Below are 22,641 nucleotides of genomic sequence, written 5' to 3'. Positions count from 1 at the left end.
ACTGCAATGTCGCAGAGGTCTCCCATGGTGGGGGGCATTGGCACCTCCCTGCCAGTAGGGGATGTGCATGATCTCGTTGCTGGCCCTCAGCGGCAGGTGCAGCCACTTCTTCAGCAGCCACCGGATCTCAGCGTCCACCTTCTTGAGGTGGGTCTTGGGGACACATGACATCTATCATGTCACCTAATGGAAGGTGTCTCAGATACAATAGTGAAAATATAGAATATTCTGGCCCAAATGCAAGCTCAGAAACAGCAGAAGAGTTTGTTTTTGGCTCTAAACAGTGCCCAAGGACAGCATATTTTCTTAGGTCAGTCATACAACAGAGGTCTATGTTTGCTGGTACCTCTTATGAAGCAACTTTGTCAGGACACTAGTTTGCTGGTAGGAATGGATGCACAGAATGACTTGTGCGAGGGTTTGCTTGGCACAGGAAGAACAGGTGTATTTAATTCTTGTCAACTTGTCATAGCACTCATTTATGTAGGATACTACCAGTGATGCATTTGCAAGGAAACTATAGGCTATTACTAAACTTTTATCCTTAATCACTCTTCCTTCCAAATATCCAACTCTCAGCCACTTACTGTAACTAAACTCAATCATCCCATCCTCGCACACTAACAATTACCCTATTAACAAACACTAAAGATACCTGTTTGACTGGCCTGATGAAGACAATACAAAAGATTGAAATGAGGCAGTGTTGTTCAGTATTGTGAGGCAAAAACCAGGAACTGAACTGTATTTCTGACTCACTGTGTGATTACATTTCCTAATAAGTTCTAATAACACTTATTATAAGTATTACATCATTCGGCTATGGGTTTTTTCTGTAAGAAAGGTTTTTACTGTCCTACTAGTGCTGGGGAAGTAGGTAAAAGGTTGCTTGTAAAGAAAAAATCATACTTCTGCAGGAGGGAGGGTGGCTTAGATATTTGCTACTTTGTGATATAACACAGACCCTGAAGGAGTGCTATTTTTGTACTGATTAGTGACCTACTGTGAACTATATGATCAGTTGGATAGCTAGCTAGTAGGATTCTGATGTATCACAGAAGTGAAATCTACCTAATTGAAACAAGGAAGTGAGTTTGAAGGCTAGAATTAGGGGCTTACAAGTAGCAATTGTCAATCTAAACAAGTGACTTTAGGGAGAAAAGGTTTCTTTGTTAATGATTCCACACTGATCCTCATCATTCCACTTAGTTACAAAAAGTCCCAATACAAAATTGGATCCTTCCAAGGAATCAGAAAATATGGTTTGATATTCCTGATAGTTAAAAGGACAAAATAAAACCAGTACCATTGAGGCTTTCCTTATGTATTATGATGAAATAAAAGATTTCAAAACCCTTGTTTCATGATTATTTTCCTTTGTAAGCTACCTAGAAAGAGGAAATATGGTTTAGCATTTTAGCAAATAATCAAGAGAAGTCAGCCTGGTGAAAACTGGTCTACAGCAGATTTACAGTCTGGTTAATTTGATCTTTATTGCCTGTGTTTGCTTTGCATTCTCAGGCGGAACTGTGTTTTCCGAATTGTAACTTACATCATGCTGCTGAGATCGGATAGCAAGTTCTTATTCTATTTTTAACTTTTTCTGCTTAAACACTTCAAAGACCTCTACTGATTAGCCTTCAGTCTTTAATTATCTTTGTAACTCAGATTTTCTTTTAATCTAACCCCTTGTATAGAGTGTTTTTATTGGAATATACACTCACTTGTGTGTGTATATTCTCATCCCATCTCATACAACCAAATGTCGATTGTATATTCTGAACATCTAAACTATAAGGCCCTTATCCTGCAAAAACACGCTTAATTTTAAGCCTACAGTTATTCCCATTCAGGTCAATGAGCCCCAGCCCTGTGAGTACACATGAAACTAATGCCATTTAGGCCTACATGTAAGTGATTTGGGGTTAAATTTAAAATAAGCTTATAGCCTTAATCAGGAGTGTCAAACTGGGCTGTTCCCCCAATCTGGATTCAGAAATGGTGGCAACAGCAGACAAGCAGTAGCAGCATGGAGGTTAACAGGCCATCACTTCCCTCTCTCTTTCCCTCGCTGCTGCCAACACATCTCCAACAGGGCTCTATATTCAGGAATTCGGCACCTTGGCAACAGTCTCCAGTCCTGAAATCCCAGCCCTTTCAGGAGCCTTGCAAACTGGATGAAACAGCTCTGCAGACTGGATCTTTAACATTCCTGCTCTAATTGGACCTAACTTTTACAAGACTTTTTTTTTACTTCAGTAAATTCAAATGCATAGCAGTTTGTTATATCCTATTATTGGCAAAGCTCAAGCAATTAAGCCCTCTCTCCTAAAAGAAAAGCCATAGACCAACTGTAATAAAAGTTTGTCTCACTAAAAATGAAAGACTTGATTCAAGGTATCTTGATGATGAAAATATAATAATAGTTTTCTTTTGAAGGCTTAATCGTCATGCTAAAGGTTAGCAGAAGTCCCACTCTCCATACACTTGTGAATTTGTTAACTGCTGTGTCATTTTGATTTCAGAAGAATTTTTCACAGTATTCAAATTAAGCATGTGTTTAGGTGTGTGCAGGACTGGGGCCAAAAAACTCTTTGCTAGCCCCAGACTCTAATACTAATTAACTTCTGAAACCAGGACTAGATTACTCTTAAAATTCATCATCTACCTGTAGACAGTCTTACTGCCCCTTTTCTGTACATTCTTAATGCTGTGTCTATCAATATATTGATTTAGGAATTTTAAAAAAATCATGCCTCCTATCCCGACAGTCAAATACTACTTTTTCCAACACACATATTTAAGGAAGCATTAGAATTGCACAGCTTTCCTTACTGTTTTAATTTTCAACCTTTTACTAATCCACTCCAAGCAGAGAATAATCTATCACTTCTTTGAGTGTAATCTACAAGAGACAGGGATTTAGATGGCAGTGTATCTTTAAGTGTCTCCACCTCTCAATCCACCCACTTCCTTGATAGCTGCAGCAGTCTTGTTGACTCACATAAATACCATGTGTATACAGTAGCCAGCAGGAGTAGTGCATTTTGGAGTTCTTAAAAGCAAAGTAGTACCATGTATTTGACTTCCTAACTCACTAGGGCTGAAGGTGTATAAAGGTAACAGTTTCTTTTAGTTTCTAAGATCTTGCAGAAAGATAGTCCCTCCTCTCCTGGAAAAGCCAGACTAACCAGTTAGATACCTTTCTGGCTTTAACACATGAGATTTTATCTTCTCATCCCACTGCCTTTTTAAAGTAGAAAGACCTCAGGCACTTACGAACTGAAGATCATACTAAGCAAATGGCTAATCCCAAAGCTGTCTGCAATGGACATTACCATCAGAAACAGAATAACCTCTTAAAAAGTGGAATCTATAAGAAAAATGGAATTGCTAAACAAATTAAGGTAAGGTTTAATTTCCTGAAGTCTGCCAATCATTGAGATGAACAGTTTTAAACTTATTTAAAGGAATGGATTGTCACTGAATGGATATTACAGTATTGTCTTTATGTTAAGCTTGACACGTGCAGCATGAGCCTGTATTCTTATTAACCCCTAAAGTTCTGGTTGAAGTAAAAAAGATATTTGGGTGTGTAGGCAATAGTATTGATCTAACTAGATTCTGTTCTTCAGATCAGAAACAGAAATATCTCATTTACCTGAAAATTGTTTAAAGCCTTTCTGTTGGCAGAACTGTAGAAATGTATCAATAACTTAAAGCAAAAGGGTTTTATCCTTGAAGTGTATGTGGAGTTTTATTTTATTATGATGTGTTACTGTTTAAGTGCAATGTAAGAAAAAACAAGAAATAGGAAGGAGATGCTTTTTTTACCTGATGATTCTATTGTTTGTTATAAGGTTGGCATAGTGTCTAGTTTACTGGGGCATGCTCTATAGGCTTAATAATCTGTCCTTTTTATTTACATGTTGTTACAGTGTTAGCTGCTCTTTAAAAAATAAGTTAGTCTACAGGAAATTCTCTCAAGCTGTTTCTTTTTTTTCCTGCATCTTTGAAAGCCATCTCTCATTGACCCAAATGCCTGACTATAGCTCATTTGATGTTTGTAGTTTCCCAAAAGAGAACCCCAAAACTAGAGCGGCTCTTTTGCAAAAGAGAACTCCAAGCAGAAAATTATCTTTATGCATAGAACATTAAAAGCTGTCTCTATGGAAGAGCCCATTACTATTGGAAAAATCTTTTGGCTCTTCAAATTCAAGCTGTGCTGGCTTTGAGAATGCATATGAATTGATGTAACCAACACTTCAGTTGGGAACAGGAAAAGATTGCCTTTAAAGCTGGATGCTTCACGCCTCAACCACAACATCTAGCAACACTAGCTTGTGTTTGAATGCTTATCTGACAGTTTATTAACTTAAATTGTCTAGTCCTAAAACTTTAGACAGTGCCTATGCCTGTTCCAATTGCCAGACTCAGATGCATCACAAATAAGCTCTCATCTTGAGTCTTTTTCTCCTAATGGGAATCTCATGCTTTCAGCCTGTTAATTAAGGCACACCCAATGCAAAGGTTAGTTAGTGATTGTCTGGCTTCAGGACTCTAGCATGGGTGGCTCCTAGTTGCTGGCCCAGCCCATGTGTGGAAAGATGATGGCAAGAAAGCTTGTGCAATGAAGGAAAAGTCATATCATGCTCCCAGGAACCATATCTGAAATCACAGTCATCACTTTGGATATTAAAAGTCATGCTGTTTATCCTGAAATGTATACTTTTAGGACCAATCACCAATATTCCAGTTTCTATTTTATCAACCTGAAATAGTTAACCTACTGGGAAAAGAATGAAAACTTGTGACAGTAGTAATTTCAGAGGAGAGAAAAAGATTATATAGTAATAACAATGTATTTATTATTATTGCTGCTGCTGTTGCTACTATTAGGATTGTAGCTAGAAAAATAGAGAAATGTGTATTTGACAGTACACAAAAAAAAAAAATATAGGCTTGTGCTGGAGGGGGTGGGAATGGCCTTGAAGGGATAGTTAACTGATCCATCCACAAATCGTTGTGGAATAAAAGGAGACTTTATTTTTCTTTTGTGGTACAGACACATTATATTACAGAACGCTTAGATCTTGTAACACTCAGAGATAGGAAAGCATCATCCTCAGTGTAAACTGGAAATGAATGGTTGAATTTTTTATTCCGAGGTCATCACTGAACTTGTAAGTGTGCAGGTCTCCTGATTCTCAGTCTGGTGCTCTATTCACAATCCCAATCTCCTTCCTTCACTTCTTGCTTGAAGCACAGATTGGAAGGGAAAGGAACAAAAACAGGTGAGAGCTCATTCTTGTTTCTGCTAGGAATCTGCCCTTTCCTGTCTGGTCTGCCTCTTCACTCTCACCTACCCCAACCCAGTACATGATTTGTTATTTTTGTTCTATCTCTTTTTCCAGATATTTGTCCTCCACACATGGAGTGGCTTCCACTCCGGCTTTATCTGCCCATCTATCTATAATATTTACATTACCACATCAGTGTATTAATTGAGCACCTCACAGATTTCAGTGTATTGTCCCTAGCAAATATCTTCCTTAAATGGAAAAACACTTTAAATGGAGGGGAAATTAACGGACAGAGAGGAGGGTAGAGCAGAAACTGAACCAAAACCAGAAACAAAACACCCACACTTCTCTGCTTGACTATTCATGAATGAATAGTGGGTGTGGGAGTGCTCAAGTTACCTACTACTTTTCTGTAGTACAGAGCTTCTGTTACTGTAGCTAATCAACAGAACTCCACCATGAAGATGTAGCATATGCTGACAAAAAGGAGCTTTCAGCTGATTTAGCTACACTGCCTCCAACAAAGCCCTTCTCTATCTGCAGAACTGTATCTATGGTGGGGGCTTAGACACCCTAGTGTGGTTCTGTTCCACCCTACTTGAGTCCCTGAACAACAATAAATGCAAAAGGTAAATGGGTTCTCGCTGCTTTTTTGTGACCCAGGGCCACGTCTTGCCTGTGCCACAAGGAAGTGGCAAAAGTTACAGCTGCAACCGAAAAGCATGCAAAGGTGACTCCAACCGGCAGCTCTCTCCTTTCTGCCTCTGACTTCCCATGCCATGGCTGCTCCAGCTCCTATGCCAGAGCTGGAGCTGCCATTGCCACTTGCCCATTCCACAGTGGCTCCTCCAGCTCCAGCATGGGATACATGGTGGGGACCATTGGCAGAAGAGGTAGGGCTGCAGCAGTGGCAAAGCTCTCACTTGGCCTCCTACTTCTAGCTGTCATGTCCACCAGGGCCCAAGGCCTCTGGATTCTGCAACAGGCCATGCCCCCAGAACATGTCCCCTCCCAACATGCAATGGCCTAATGGTAGCCTGGTGGGCCAAACAAAGTGGCTCTGCAGGCTGTAAGTTTGACATCTGTGCATTAATGGATTTGTTGGGGCTCAAATTGGGCAAAATAGAATCACATTTACATGCCCAATAGGTAGAACAGAATCTGTCCCCATAGTGGCCATCTCTGTAGATTCTGGACTCATTTTAGTAGCCTCAATTTTAGGACTTTCCCTATAAGAACCTGAGCCTTAGCACAAGCTAGGAGACCCCTTGAAAGGTGACATACAAACTACAGTGGGTTTATGGAATGGTGAAAGCAGCTCCCCATGCCACCAAGAAAAAGACAGTGTAACAAGAATTGCACCTAAGTGAGTAATGAGACATTACAGAGTTCATTACAGAGACTTTGCATAGCTCTGCCTCACAAATGTCTTGTACTAAGAAACTGGCAGGAAGTATGACTCTGCTGATGTAAGAGCACATAGGTGTGTATGTGGCTTTCATGGTCCTGTGAAAAACAGAAACCTGTTTTCTGACTAAAGGTGTATTTTTATAAGTGACCACAAGGAAGGCAGGGGACATTTGCATTCTCTACCCTGTTCTATCCAGAGCAGTTGTGATGAGTACATCTAATATCTGTATGCAGTTTTCTGTTCATAGTTTAGGTCTGCACTGATGACCAAGCGGCTATTGCAAGAAATGTTCATTTAATCTGTCTATTGTTAAATACTAAATATGTCTCTGCAATGGGAATTTCCTATTCCTCCACTACATGGGCAACCCTCTTTTATTTTCCTTAGTAAGCTCTCCCCTTGGAATTCAACACCTCAAGGAGCATGGGCATCTTCACCTTAAAGAAAAGGGTTGTTGTATATTATTGGGACATTAAAATGGTCCAAAAATGCCACCACTGATTGTTTCCCCACATCACATGGAGAGCAACTGTAACTTATTGAGGAGCTTGCAGTGGGAGCATTAAGGATGCTTCCGAACTTCACAGCTTCTCCCACAAAACAGGGTCTGGGTGAGTAACTGGTACCTTCTAAACCAAGCCCTAGATCAGTTAGGACCCACCAAGGCTACAGACCTAGGTTATGTCTATACTATGGGGGGATGGTATCATTCTCCCTCTGCTTCCCGCTTCCCCTGGTATGGAGACCCCTTTGCTGAAGGGTGAAGCTTTTCTGTTACACCAGCTTCCCCAAACAGCAGAAGCTCTGATCTCAAAAGCTGTCTTCTGCCACCACAACTTTGCCCACACTGGAGGTTTTGTTGGTAGAACTGCATTGGCCACAGCGTGACCCTCCTAGCTGATATAGCTCTGCTAGCAAACTTTGCCTATAATCAGTCCCCCTGCCCTCTCCTCTGTGAACCTGGGAGGAGCCTTCACAGCCTGCCTTCAATGACTCTAAAACTTGAAGACAAGGATTTCTTAGGGTGACATCTTGTATTAGACCAACTGCATATTTGGGATAGCATTAGACAACCTTCTGTATGCCAGGTCACTTTATCTAAAACTTGGAAGCCATTTACTTATTTCCCCACATTGTCATTAGTTGCTGATCTCTTGTCATTGTTCACCTGAGCAATCCTTCAGCTGTCCAGTCTCACGCCTCTATATGTTTCTAACCAATCTTCTCTCAATTGTCCTTTTCTACCACAGTTCCCCTTCCCTTATTTCTACATAGGATATCATTTCCTTCCCCTCAGCTGCCTCCCAAACAAACCTCAAAACTGAGACTTCACAATATGTATATAAAATCCATAAACAAATATTGAGAGAGAGATGAAATTAGTGTAGCATGCTATCACCATTATTTATCAGTTTATTTTTCTGCTTATATGATATATTTTATTCCACCTACACTTTTCTTTCTTCAGTCCTTGCCTATTATTTCCCTGTGATTTTTCCAGCACTTAGTATAATTGAGACCCCAGTACCAATGGAGCATTTGGATGCAAACACAACTTAAATAGTAAGGAGGTAGGTAGACAGTGGAAATAGTATGTAGCCATGGAATTAATAACAGTAACTTTTATATACACAAGGGAGCCGCATTTACATGGAATGGGCAACATTAAGCAGTGCCTAATTTTTGTGTGCTCAGCTCTGCATTCTTATATCCTTTTAAAACAGAGCTGAGCTGCCTGCATTGCAGGCAATAAAAGAGGGGGGAAGCTGCCTGTGTGATGCACCCAGCCAAGAAGGGGTGAGCCTGGGAACAGGAAGAACCTGCTCGCACAGGAGAGAGAGCCAACCTGCTTGTGTGGTGGAGAGAGGGGCTTCCCCCTTCAGTCATTGGTGTCCGGGCCTCTGGTTAATGGCCCACACAGCATGAGATCCCCAGTCACCAAGAAGTTGAACAACCCTCCTGCATGCTTTTTCCCTTGCTTTTGCCTCACCCTCAAGCATCGCTATGTGCCAGGTGAGTTGCACTGAAAGCAGGAAATATGACAGGTGCTAGGGACATGCGGAATACTCCAAGACTTGCATCAAAAGTGTTGTATGAATCTTTATGGACTGGCTAGAACTAGTACCTCTAGCGTAATTGGGTGAATTTTCAGTAGGATTAAAATCAGTGGGAAGGCAATTAATGCAAATCCCTAAAGCTGGTGAAAAAATCTGCAAAGTTTTGGTCCCTGGAGGAAACAGCACATGCTGGTTTGTTCTGGTTCAAGAGGCCTGGTAAACAGAACTGCAAACTATACAAAGAGACGGCCTTGATCTGATAAAAGGGTTTGTTCCCACTGGATCTTAGACCTGACAAACTTGAGATTTCACCTGCTATGGTCCTATGAGGAAGATGGGTAATTACTTAGTAAGATAAGTATGTGTATAAGCTGTTTATTGTTTTATTATATAGATTTTTCCCTAATGCTTTTCTTTTAGATAAATAAAGTATTACTGTGTGAAAACTGGCTGGTCACTGGTTAACTCTCCTGAGAGACAGCAGAATGGGCGCTGCTGACCTGCTGAGGTGGTGGCTAGTGAACTGCAAAGGCCTTCAGCTTGCAAAGAGAAGGAGTAATGTGAATGCCAGCTCCAAAAAGGTGTAGGCCAGAGACCTAAGGAGGCCAGTGGGAAGTTAGAGATGTACTGGGAACTGTTGACAAGGGCTCTTTTCCCCATTGCATTCCAATTAGGCTGGTCTTCTTTGCTATCTAGGCATCATCAAGAAAAAGCACTAAGGGTAGAGGAAGCACTATATCTAGACTCCTGGTGGCCCCAGGGAAACTTCTAGTATTGTTCCCCTTCCCCCCCCCCCCCCAATTTGCCAGAGACAATTTTTAAATTATTATTATCATTACCTTTTTGGGGCCTCCTTTCTGTCCAGGTCTTAGGTGGCAGCCCAGTTCACCCATGCCTGTGTCCAGCCCCGGGTAGGGGAGAGATGCTCTCTCTCTGTCTCTCTTCCTGATTACCATGCCCAGTGCCAGAGCAGCAACCAGCTGAAAGAAGGAGCACTGTGCCCAATCCCACCCCCAGCTGTCAGCTGGAACATGCTCAGATCTGATAGACTCTTTGGAGAATTTAGCTGCCAAAGGGACATGTCTCTACTGAGCAAGTTCATGTTTTTACAGTGATAGCAAAATAGAGAGAACCCTGAAGCTAGAACAATTCAACCTACACAAATATCACAAAATGGAGGCACCAGAGTCTCTTAAATAAAAAACTTCAACTCTTTAACATGAGCAAAAGAACATATTTTTTCCTACTCATTCTGAGAAATGGCTAGACCATTTTAATTCAAACTTTCTTGAAAAAGAAAGAAAGACAGCCTGAGGCAGATGCTTGGCCTGGATCATTTCAGCCCAAATGGCTGAATTTGGGCAAATGGCATCGTTATTGGACCTCTATAATCAAGTCCTGGAGGTGGAAGTACCACCAGCGTTTTGGAAGGTGCCTCAATTTTATTTAGTGATGACAAGTATATGGGTTCTCCCAAGGCTTGGCACAAACCTATAAACTTTCAGAAAAGAACCCTTCTTAAGTCAAATTCCTTTCAGACCTCTGTTATGCCTAGCTGGCAAATTACCTAATATTAAGCTTTTTCAGATCAGCTTATTCCTCCCCAGAGAAATAGCTGCCATAAGAAAGCCATATATAGTCTCCACTATTCACAGCAAGCTTTATGGGCTAATAGATGTATGCCTGCTGAGCAAAACAGATGGTAGAATTACAGGTAGTATTAGCAATGGAAGTGAGAAGAGCAGCAGTCTGCAGAAAATAGCTGATGTGCTTAACACAACAGAAGTGATGGTCTTCCATCAGAGATACACAGGGATGGCAAACAGCTAATAGAATTTGCCCTGTGTCAGCCTCATGGCTGACCTGTGCTCTTGCAGTCTTCCCAATAACAGACGTGGGAAGTACTCCCACAGCTTGGACATACAACACATTTACACCAGTATAAACAAAGGATGCCTACCAATGTAATTTACTTGAACTCAGTGTACAATTACCCAGAAAAAAATCAGGAGTAAAATTTACCACAGTGTAAATATCATGCATCCAGAGCAATCCCAGTATACAGCCTCTTACCTGCTTCCCTGCCACAAAGTGGTAATGTTCTCACTGTAATCATGCTAACTATAAGCAGCCACCCTGGAATAACTGGCTGTACATTCACTCCAGGCACTAGTGTAATCACCAGTGTGCATACAATAGTAATCTAAGCCAGTGGTTTTCAACCTTCCTTGACTTGCGGACCCCTAGAAAATTTCGAATGGGAATGCAGACCCCTTTGGAAATCTATAGTGTGTATATAGAACATACTTTCACTCTCTCTTGCACACCCGCACCTGTTCCAGGTTGTAGATTGATATCACCAGGTGAGTGAAGGGGCCACAGGGCTGCAGTGTCACTAGGTCCCATGTGTAGCATTGGAGGTGGCAGGATGAAGTGGGGCTGCCCAGCCATGTTCTGCCTGCTGACTCAGGGCTGCCTGCTGCTACATCTTGGGCAGCCTCTGGTCATGGAGGGAGCTGGAACAGCAGTAGCAGGGCTGCTGTCTTTACAGCCACTTTTCACGGACCCCCAGGGGTCCGTGGACCATGGGTTGAAAACCCCTGATCTAAGCGTTACCAGTGTGACATCTGTCTAAGCCCTCCCCCTCCACAAAATTAACTGATTCTTCACCATTTGCCTAGAAAGAAGTGCATTTTTCCCTAGTAATGAAAAGACACAAAGAGTGTCTCTCACCACTGGCTTAAACAAGTTTCAGCCACTCCAGCCCTCCTTGTGCCACTGGCCGCTTTCCCGAAGAGCTTCCCAACAGTAATGAGTGGTATACTGCTAACCCAGTCCAGTTTTAAAAGGCTGTTTCAAAATTGGTTTGGAAAGGCAGTGAAATTGGTACTGGGATGAAGGAAGCTGCATGAAGCAATAGGGGTTATGGAGCTTTTGATACCACACACCAGAAGCCAGGAGGAACAGAGTACAGCTCTGGGAGCATTGTTTCATTGATTCCACTTCACATGAGCTTGTGTCATATACGCACGCCACAAGACAGGAGGCAGCTGCTATAGGTGAGCAGCTGTTGATGCCACACCACTGCATGCATCAAAATGCACTAAGCCCTATCACTACAGGACATCCTTTAGACTCCTCCTCTTCATGTGCAATAAGCACCAGAGTAACTGTCTTCAGGGGCGTGATCCTGAAGTGAGTCATCTGCAGAGAAGCACTCTCCTCTGAGGCACTCACTTCATCTGCTCTGTCCTAGGAGTGAACAGTGAGAACCTACCTTCTCCCTACTGCCCCTTGAAGGCAACTGTCTGGTGTAAAGCAGAGTAGTGTCTGTGGAGTGGACTACCATGGTCTCTTCCTAGCAGAGGTCATGTCAGTCCCAGGTTAGGGTGGCTTCTTTGCATATGAACAGGACCAACATTTCCGGAGTTACCCTTTCGCCCTACCCTGCTTCTGTACTAAAATCTCTTGTTAACTGTCTGTGTTCAAGAATCCTAGAGGCCACTGAACCTGGAACTTGATTAAATTAACACTGAAGGCTCAGATCAAGCGTAGTCTATGCTTGCCTGGCAAGGGAAACACTGTGACCATGGAGGCTGTCTTCCTAACTGCACCAGGGAAGACTGCTCTCCTGGCACAGGGATAATACCTGCCAAGGTAATGTATAGTAAACTTCCCACTTAGCTGCCAGAGTGGAAAGGTCTTGGCTTTAACCCCACTTTATAGAAATGGGAGACTCCTCCCTGGCTTGCCCCTGCGGCCTTACAGCTGAGGGCAAGCAAAACTTGGAGGTACCCAAACCCCAAGCCTCTGGGCTTGGGCCTGCAAGCAGGACGCCCACCAAAGGTTTTGGAAACATCTGAAGCCCCAGATGGGGGTGGAGGATGTTTGCTGGTAGTAGGGCCACTTATGGTTCTGGACTGACTTCTGGATTTGGAATTTGTTTTGGCTAATTTGGCTTGGAATACAAAAATAATAATAATAATAATAAATTAACACTACAATGGGGAAAGGCCATAGGCAGAGGGAGAAAAATTTATGGGGGGGCGGGGCTGAGCACACGTACACACCCTCCCCATTTATCAGCAAATAACTCTGTGGAGGAAGGACCATTGCAGGGGGCAGACTGAGGCCTCTGTGGTGAGGGAGGGTGTGGGGCATGGGCAGAGGTGAATGGGGCCCCAGCCGGGCCGGATCATGGGACATTTGACATGGGACACCCATCATGAGACTGGGTGGCTCGTCTAGGGGTGCAGAGGGGCTCCCGCTGCTGTGCGCACCCTGGAAGAAGCCCGGGGGACACATGCCCCACAATCTGTGCATAGGGTGGAGGCAGCTGCTGCTGTGGGCTGGGCTCTGTAAGCCATTGCCACTGCAGCAGCCACAAGAGCCATGCAACGCCATGTGAGTCCCGGCGCTGGATGGGCAGGGGCAATGGGAAGCACATGGCATCATGCCGCTCCCAGGGCAATGGCAGTGGCACCAGCAGCAACGCACAGAGCTCCATGTGCAATGGCAGCCTCCTCCTCCCCTCACATAGATGGGGGGGCACATGCCCCCTGGGCCTCCACTGTGGTATGCACAGTGGTGGGAGACCCCCCACAACCTGGACAAGCTGCCTGGGCTCTGATTGTCCCACCACCCAGCCCAGCTGGGGCCCCATTCACCCCAGCTCCTGACTCTGCCCCACACCCTCCCTCAATGTGGGGGCCTTGATTGCCCCCCCTACCCCAAGCCCCTTCCACTTCCCAGAATAGACAGACTGATACTTGCCTACCATGCTGGGCAGCCAGTCATCCACACACCAGGGTGCAATTCTGGCTGCATGCGCACCCCTCCCCACTCCTGCTGCAGCCTCCTGCAGCCCGCAGCCAGGCTGCCTTGTGGTCTACCCACTGCCCAGCATTTGTGGGTGCTGAGTCCTTCTAGCCCCAGCCTTCCACTGCCTATGGGAAAAACTAGCAAATATTTCCCAGGTCACTAGTCAGTGTTCCCCAATACAAACTGTGATCAGTCTGTACCCATCACAACTTGGAGTATGCATGCTCACGAACACATGGTTCATAGGTGATGGGGAAATTAAAGACCAGTAAATACAAAGCACTCTGTGAATACAGACTAAAGTGTGTTCTATACCTACCTATTTCTCTACCTTTTCCCTTGAAAGAATTGAAGAATTTCAAAACCAGTGACTAATTCAAGTCCTCTTTCTGCTCATCCAAGCGGGAGATAAGTCCCATTATTAAGACCCAATTACTCGGGTATTGGCACAAATATCCGTAGCAATCAGTTTGCAAGCAATATAGAAGTTAAAGGGCCCCTCTACACATGCAGATCAAGGCACAGTGGGATCTAATGTACGTTCCACACAATTGCACCTCCTGCCAATACCATATGTACATGGCAGGAGGTGTGATTGTGGAATTGTGCATCAGATCCCATCGCACCTTATTGCCGGTGCAGGGGGAAAAAGAAGTAAGCTCCCATGGCTATGAGCTGCCTCAGCTGACAGGGCTCCCAGCCACTGGGGAGATGCATGCTACACAAGCTCCCTGCTACACATGCAAAGCTAGATAACAACCAGCTATAAAGTTAGTATGCATTTTCAAGGTCTAACTTCATAGCTTGTTGGACCTTTTTATTGGTACTTTGCACATGTAGCTAGCTTCAGTTAATTGCATAATTAACCAGCTAATTGCACAATACCTGTAACATGTAGAGGGGGCATATGTGTGTCACATCAAGTTTTCATTTCATGAGAATAAAAACATTACAATTCTTCCCTTGCTTATTCTGTCTAAACAGGGTCACTGTTGCAGATACTGGCTCTCCACTGGCTTCAATCATATGTACAGTAAAAGCTCTGTTATCCGGCATGAGTTGGAAATGGGGGGTGCTGGTTACCTAAAAATTCTGGTTATCTGAGGCACAAGTTTTGAACCTTTTTGAAAACCCCGGGGGGGGCAGCAACTGCACATGGAGTGGTGGCAGCGCAGGGTGGTGGGTGATGGTGGCCGTTGACACGTGCAAGCCCCCCCTCCCCGCGTCTGGCAGGCCAGCCGGAAATTCCAATTATTAGAGTGTTCTGGATAGTCAAATGCCAATTAACACCAGTTTTACTGTATCTTCTTCCTCCAACTCCTGTCTCATGTTTCTCTCCACTGTATCTCTCTCTACCTCATCTTTGGTCTTCCGCTTCCCCTTCTCCCTGGTAATACCATATTGGTAACTTCTTTTCCATGTATTCTTCCAAACTGTTTTGAACACGCCCATAGCATATCAGTCTTCTCTCTTGTACTTTCTTAGATGTACTTAGAATAAAAGCATTACAATACAATCCATATTCTTTTGTACGTTTCTTAACTGAAAGAAACCTGTCATTCACTTACTTTGCCAGTTCTTTAATGCACTTTACCAACAAGTTAAACAGTCCCACTTTCAGCTTTTGAACGCTCACCAAGTATGCCCAGAGTACGTGGTTTCCCTTTCTATGTTTGGTAGAAAACTTCAGATATCCTGCCATATCCATGGTGTAAAAGGTTAACCTGTGTTGTCATGTGAAAAACTTACTTTGCATCATTTAAACAACCCTTAGGGCTTCATATGGGGGTGTGAAAAGCTGCAAAGGAGGTATCAGGAGCTGGAAGGGAGTGGAAGCCTTGAGAGGAAAATAATTTTTTTGAATCACAAATGAGACGCACTTTTTTCAAGCTATGTCTTAATACTTGTTCCACACCTTCTGTACTATTTTATGCATGCCAGCTCTCCCTCCTCCTCCTATCTGACTCAGCAATCTTCCCTGGCATTTTTTTTCACTTGCTTAAGATTGAGTGGAACAGAGATTCAGATTTGTTTAGTCTCTTTTAAGCAATGTGCATCTCTGGAAGAATTTGCTGTTAGTCATAAAGTGGGTGTTTCTTTCTGTGCATACAGAAGAAATGCAGTATTTTTTAAATATGTAAAAAAGCATGACTGAGCAAATTTATTCGCCCACTGCCCCCCCCATTCAATCCTCTCTTTGATGCCTTATTTTATTGTGTAATGTAAACATGTTATTGCACGTAAACTGGTTTTAACCATTCATTTGTAAAACCATAACTGATTTTCACCCATCTGCACAAGTTAACAGGCTATCAAGAAATGTATATATCAATCTATGACAAGTATGTAGTCAAACATGTCTTTTTATGACATGCTCCCCTTTTTTTTTTTTGAGAAAATCTAAATGTTACAAATTGTTAGAACAAAATGTTCTAAATAGTCTTTAGAGAGATGAGAAGTAGTTTAACCAACTTGTTTTATATTAAGATTTTTTTTTATCAGGTCTGATTTGGGGGCATTGCTGTGCATTACAACCCTTACTGAAATCTCCTATAAATATCATTCCTCTGAGGTGCAGTGAAACCAGTCTCCCAAAGATCTTATAACAGAGAGAAACTCTGTACACACAATTCTCTTATCAAATGTTGATTTCCTTATTAATATAAGTCTAGATGCCTAAGCAACTTTCTGGTTGGCTTACATTATACCAGGGGTGGTCAACCCCATGACCTGAGGACCAGATCTGGCCCTGGTGCCTTGTTATCTGGTGTGCAAGGCTCCCCACAGGTCCCTAGTCAGCCCCATGGGCTGTGGCCCTGCTTGCTTTGAGTGTACAAAGCAGCACAGGGCCTGATCCTGGCACCCAGGGCCAGGCAGAGGGTATATCGGGCCTCAGAGTGGGATCCCTGCATGTGGGCCAGGCAGCATGGGCCCCAAGGGCCCCATTTGTAGAACCCATCAGAGGGTGGCAGAGCCTGATCCCCACTTGCAGGGCTGGGCAGAGGTAGCATGGGGCTTTGGGATCTGATTCTCACATTTGGTGCCAGGCAGAAGTGGCATGGGCCCATGAGGCCCTGATCCCAGTGCACAGGGGTAGGCATGGGCAGCATGGGGTCCTGGGGCCCAAATCCCAGAAATCAGGATTTGGCAGAGGCAGTGCAGAGTCCCAGTGTTCTGGCATGCATAGCCAAGCAGGGGCAGTATAGTCCAGATCTGGGCAAATGGATCCTGGGACATGGAGTCCAATCCAGTCCGTGGACTGGTCCTGTACCAGTCATTTGGTCCATGGGGCCATAAAATTGAGCACCACTGCATTACAATTTTTTCTGTGCTGGATACACAAAGGATGTGACTCTGTTAATGAGCCGTGGAGGTTTAATTACTGATGTGCTGGCCAAGACGGCAGCTATCTCACCTTCGTGTTTTTTTCTTTTTATTTGAAAAGATTCACTTCAAAAATACTTTTCTTAAAAGAGATTGTGGCTGTAGACACAATGGTCCAGAAATTATGCAAGAAACAAGGATTTTGCTGGGTGATATCTTTTATTGGATCAACTGCATGCTTGAGATAAAGTTAGACAGGTTTTTGAATGCAAGTCTGACTCCTTCAACTAATGTCTGCATTTTTCTAAACATTGTATAATAAACAAAGACACATGACTGATTTTGGATTTTTATCCAACTCTACCTGCAGTTTTTAAATTTTTCTTCACAACTCATTGCCTTATGCCTAAAAACAATGCCCCCCCCAAAAAAAACTAATGTTTTTTTTTTTAATGGCATCAAAAGCCAGAAGAGTGACCTGTAGTTAAACACTGTACTTGTGACTTCACATTTTGTGAATGTGTGAATATCTGGCATTAGGAAATGTTGGTTTGTGCACCATTGACAAGAAAGCTACTGGCTTTTCTAATGCAATTTGTGTGCATGTGTGTATTGATGCCAACTAAACTTCATTTTTTTAAATTCATTTTCTCTCTCTGGCCTATATTTCATCATCACTTCTCTGTGAAACTCATTTAAACTGTAAGCTTCAAGAGGGGGGCTCCATTATTTCTGCACTTTGTGGGAAATATATAGCGTGATAGCACTATAAAATAAGACTGCACATGCCTCAGCCCTTAGTTCTATCAGGAGGCTGCACACTCTTTGCAAGTGCCAATGATTCCAGGTTTTTTGCAGCATAAGGTAACTGGCAAATTTGCAATCCTAATTCATTGCTCCTGATGAATCAGTAGAACAAAGTTTATATTCTATGTGGACTTTTTGCTTTTAAATCCACAAATACTTCTTCCGCTCACAGTGTAGAGGAAGACAAAACCTAACTTGAGTTATTCTGAGCCACCAAATACATTTTGGCATATGTTTCATCCTCATTTCTCTATGAAACTCATTGAGGCAATACATTTCTCAAGGTAGGGTTCCCTTGTCTGCGCAATTCTTGTGAAATGCTTGATGCAATTGAAAGCACTACATACTAATAATGGCCAGGTACAGACATTACAGATAAATTGGTATAAGTGATCAGAAACCAGTCTATACCCATAACCAAACAGAAGTTCAGCGTGCAGACTGGTTTAAAAATGGTGGAACCCAATCTAAGACCTGGATTGATGTGGTATCAGACTTAAGCAGTTTATGTTAGTCCAGTCTATCAATCTTCTGTACCAGATCCCCTACAATTCAAATGAGGTTGCTGTCCAACAGCTTCTCAGACTGCTTTGCAGGTCCCCACTAACCCACACTAGCTTGGTGCACTGGAACTCAGCCCAGGCTTTCACAGAGTTGAGCCAAAAAAGCATCTCTCCCTAGCTCCGCCTTCTGCCTCCAGCCACCTTTCAGCAGCAGCCAGGCCAGGGTGTGGAGACAGAAATATCGGTGTTTGTGTTCCTACATGACACAGTAAACAGGGGAAGTGGGGACTGTTCTCTCTGCTCTGTCATGCAGGGACACAGACTCAGGGACACAGATGGAGCTGCAGCCAGGCAGGGGTGTGGGGGGGAAATCCTGGCATATGTGTCTCTGCATCTGTCTCTGCATGACAGAGCAGTGAGGGGAGGGGGGACTGCTCTCCCATGCCCAGCAGCCAGTCAGGGGTGGCCCATTGGTTTGGCTTCACTTGGCATTTCATTTCCAGAGCAACTGCTCCAGGTTAATAGGCACCAGAATAACTCTACTAGTGCCTAAAGTACAGTAAGTGCAGTCCCCCCACCCCCCTCCACCCCCGCCACCTCCACTGCTTTGTTTTGCAGGGACACGGATGCCAGCATTCCCCCCTTCACCCCCTTCCCCACCCCAGCTGCGGCTGACACAGCAGCAGGGGCTGAAGGGACTGCTCCCCATGCCTGGCAGCAAATCAAGGGTGGCCCGTTGGTTCAGCTCTGCTTGGCATTCTCCAGCAAGCTAGGGAGCCCATAGGGCATGGTGGGAGGCATGCAGGAACATCCCCCGACCACTGCAGGCAGCTTGCATGCCCACCCCCTCACCACCCACACACACACACCCACACACACACTCCACCCAGCCAAAAAAGAAAACTTGTGTTCTGTTTCATCCCAAACTTACCTAGGGCTCTTAAACTGCGTAAGTTAGATCACTTCTGCCTTGATCTGTACTTAGCTAACATGCGTGCCTTGGCCCCAGTGATTTCACTGAGAATGCAAAGCCAAGAATTATTGTGAAATCTCAATAAAACTACTTTTTGCAGGTGCCCAAGATTAGCCATTTATATAGTATAATGTATTTGGTGTATCTACCATATTAATTGCAGCTCTTGCTGAGGGGAATGAAGAAAGCATACATGCAGGCATTGTGGACTGTTTCTCCTTTGGGGATCAAAGAGTCCCTTTCCCTTCTCAGTCCACTATATGTTCTAAGTCATTGGGCGATTACTGTGATTATTGCCTCCAACCAATTGGCTCATAAATCATTAGCACAAAACCAGGTTCTATGTGATAGGCCTCCAACCTACTAAATTATATCATTACAGTGACAGCTGTTGTTTGGACCCTCAGCAGAGATCAAACAATTACATATCTTTTGCCCTAGAAGTAATATATCCTGGCTAAGGCACATTGACAGGGCAGTTTCAGGAAGCTTGAACTACCACTGGTTTGCATTGCTCTGAAGAAAAAAGATGCTCTGCATTTCCAGAGCAACTGCTCAAAGTTAATAGGCACCAGAATAACTTGATAGTGCCTAAGGTACACTAAGCAGACAAGTCCTTAGACCAATACGGCTACAACCTATGCCCCTATCAATAAGGTACACTAAATGCTTTACGCACAAAAATACAAGTCTGTCCTGCCTGAAGAACTTACAGTCTAAGAGACAAGAAAAGAGATTTTTGGTTAGGGAAGTGATACATAGAAATGCCAGCACCCTGTGGCTCTACCCAAGAAATGATGTCCTCACAAAGAATTTGTCTGTAAACCTTACTGCTTGCTGCTACGATCTCTTACTTTGCCTCATTTCACCCCTCCATCCTACTGGCCCATGGCTAGTACATCAAGCCTTATGCTGGCTCCTGGCAATGAGGACATGTGTTTTGTGCTTGTTTACCCAAATGAAGCAATGCTTGCCATTGTGCCTTTCATATAGTGTTCTGCCAGAAGGATGAGGCTTCAGACAGGAGGAAGAGGAATTCACAGAATAAATTATATGCACAAAGTACTTCTTCCAACATTGGTGAATCAGATATACAAAAATCAAACATTGTGAATAGCTGTAGTCCCAAATACTGATGTTAAGCAACTAGAACAATTTGCTTGAAACTGATGGTAGAAATACACCAGCTACTAGAACTGTTGGTAACTTTTAGGGGAAAAAAAGACTCCTTTAGCTATACCTGACTTTGATATAATTTTAAAGCTCTTTTGGTTTCATGGTCTTGTTCTTCTAAAAGCACAATCAAGTAGTTAGTATTTTCCAGTCTACAGTTTTCTCCACCTACATATGCTTTGAAATCATTGCCAGACCAGAGTTCTACAAAGAATCCTTTTACCCCAGATTTCTTTTTTATATTTATCACTTCAGCATAAGTTATTGAATACAAAAGACCGAATCAACCTGACACAGACACATTAGCACCAAAAATAAAAGTAAGAGAAATGGGTCAGAGCCTTAAAAAGAAAAATGTCAAGACACTTTGTGGTATAAAATTCTCCAGGCATGGCAGACTTGTATGTTTGTGTGTAAAACATTTAGTGTGCTTTAGGCAGTATTCAAGTTATTCTGGGGATATAGTCAACAGGTCTCAAAATAAAAGGAGGGAAGATTTTCCTCAAATTTGGAGCCAATCATCTTTGAAAACTCTAGTCCCAATTGAGGGTTGAGAGTGCTTTTGAGAATTTAATCCTATGCCATTCAGTGAAGCAAAAATACTCTTTTAATTAGCATTAGTTCCCTAGCGGGAAAAAACCTCCAATATTGTGCGTAATTATTCAGCAACCATATATTATGGGTATATATCCTAACATAGTCACATTACAATAATAAATATCTAGAAATTTGAGCAGAGACATTCAATTTTCCCAGCATATTGTTTAATTAATCAAATAAATACAATTCTATACTATGAACCAGTGAAATCAAGACAAACTTGATAGCTCATCCTCCCGCTCACACCAAGCTCACAAACATCTGCAGGGATACCTAGATGATGACTGACTAATCAGGGACAGGAATAAGGACTGAAAGCAGAGATTGTGAGAGATCAAGAGATTGCGCTGAGCTCATTATCTGGGGGCATCAGAAGTGCTGAACAGGCATCAGTTCTGAGGTTAAGCTGCCTGACAGAATGAAATCAAAGGAATTACTAAAACACTGGCGATCTTGTCATAGCTGGTGGACAAAGGAAGAAAGCAGTGTAAAGAGGTAAGAGTTAGATGAGTTGTGAAAACAGCAGCTTCTGTTTGGCAGGATGAGGGTTAAAGATTATGGGGAGAGAGAGGGACAGTTGGGATAAAACATAAGTCAGTGTGTGGCTACAACCTGGAAAGAAGTGGGGAGACATTTTTTGATGCTGAGGAAGCATTCACGGCTGAAAGGGACTGATTAGAACAGGGGAGGCTAACCTGCGAAACAGGCAGCCTGTGTGAGTGATATGCAGCAGATCAGGGAGGAGACAAGCAGCACAGTGGCAGATAGAGCAGAAAGTGGAGCAGCAGATCAGATAGGGAGCGCAGGGCTAGGAGCAGAAAACAGAGTAGCATATCAGATGAGGGAAGGGCACCAGAGTGGTACTTGGGAAGGGTACAGGGCTAATTTGTGGCACATCTGCCATAAAGGTTGCCCCTCTACCCCCCAATGGATTAGCATATGGCTAAATAGACACCTATAGATTCCTTGTCTTTCAGAATATGAGTATTAACAAAATTCTAGTGCCATTACAGGAAATATTTCAGTATTTTTGTACTAACAAAAGTACTATTCAATCAACTAAAACAAGGAGCTGTACATCCCATGCCTACTGCTGTCACCTTGTTACCATAGTTCCACACTGAGAATGCTACAATAAAACAACTGTGGGACCTTGCTGTAGTGGCTTGGTTTTTCTAGCCTGGACTTTAAATAAATATATGTATTTATTTATTTATTTATTTATTTAAAAGTACAGGCTATTAAATAAATACACCCCTCCCAAAAAAAAACAACAAGGCCTTACAATTGTTTTAGTGGGAACATGCTAGTTCTTAGCATCCTTTGTATGTGTGTGTACATATAATATGCACATATGTTGATCCATAGCAATATTTTATTTTGAAGAATATATCTTAGCTCTTTATTCAAGAACTAGCCAATTGCCTGTCAGGAATGACGGGGGGCAGGGGGAAGCAGGGACAGAGCTCTGCCACCATCTCTTGGGTGGGGAGGGGAGCAGGAGGGAGGGAAGCTTGCCCCGCCGTTCCCTCTATCCCTTTTGGCCAACACCCCACACTGCTGCCCCTATGGAGCAGAGCGGGGGGGTGGGGAGAGGCCAGCAGTGCTGGCCTGCCCCCCCCCCCCATTCTCTCCGTCCCTGCCATCATGGCAGCTTTCCACTGCCGCC

At 43.4% G+C, this 22,641-nt stretch overlaps 1 protein-coding gene across 1 annotated transcript in view; it reads left to right on the top strand.

Annotated features, from left to right (window-relative positions):
- The first annotated feature begins 3,058 nt into the window (after positions 1-3,058).
- SPTLC3 (serine palmitoyltransferase long chain base subunit 3) overlaps positions 3,059-22,641 on the top strand; it is a 138,302-nt gene continuing 118,719 nt past the window's right edge. The window contains exon 1 of the mRNA XM_014595107.3: positions 3,059-3,407. Coding sequence (XP_014450593.1) covers positions 3,303-3,407 — 105 coding nt within the window. The 5' untranslated portion in view covers positions 3,059-3,302. The remainder of the gene's footprint in view (positions 3,408-22,641) is intronic.

This window comes from Alligator mississippiensis, chromosome 1 (genome assembly GCF_030867095.1).
Source record: "Alligator mississippiensis isolate rAllMis1 chromosome 1, rAllMis1, whole genome shotgun sequence".
In the NCBI taxonomy this organism is placed as follows: Eukaryota; Metazoa; Chordata; order Crocodylia; family Alligatoridae; genus Alligator; species Alligator mississippiensis.
This window is presented reverse-complemented; position numbering and strand designations above follow the sequence as displayed.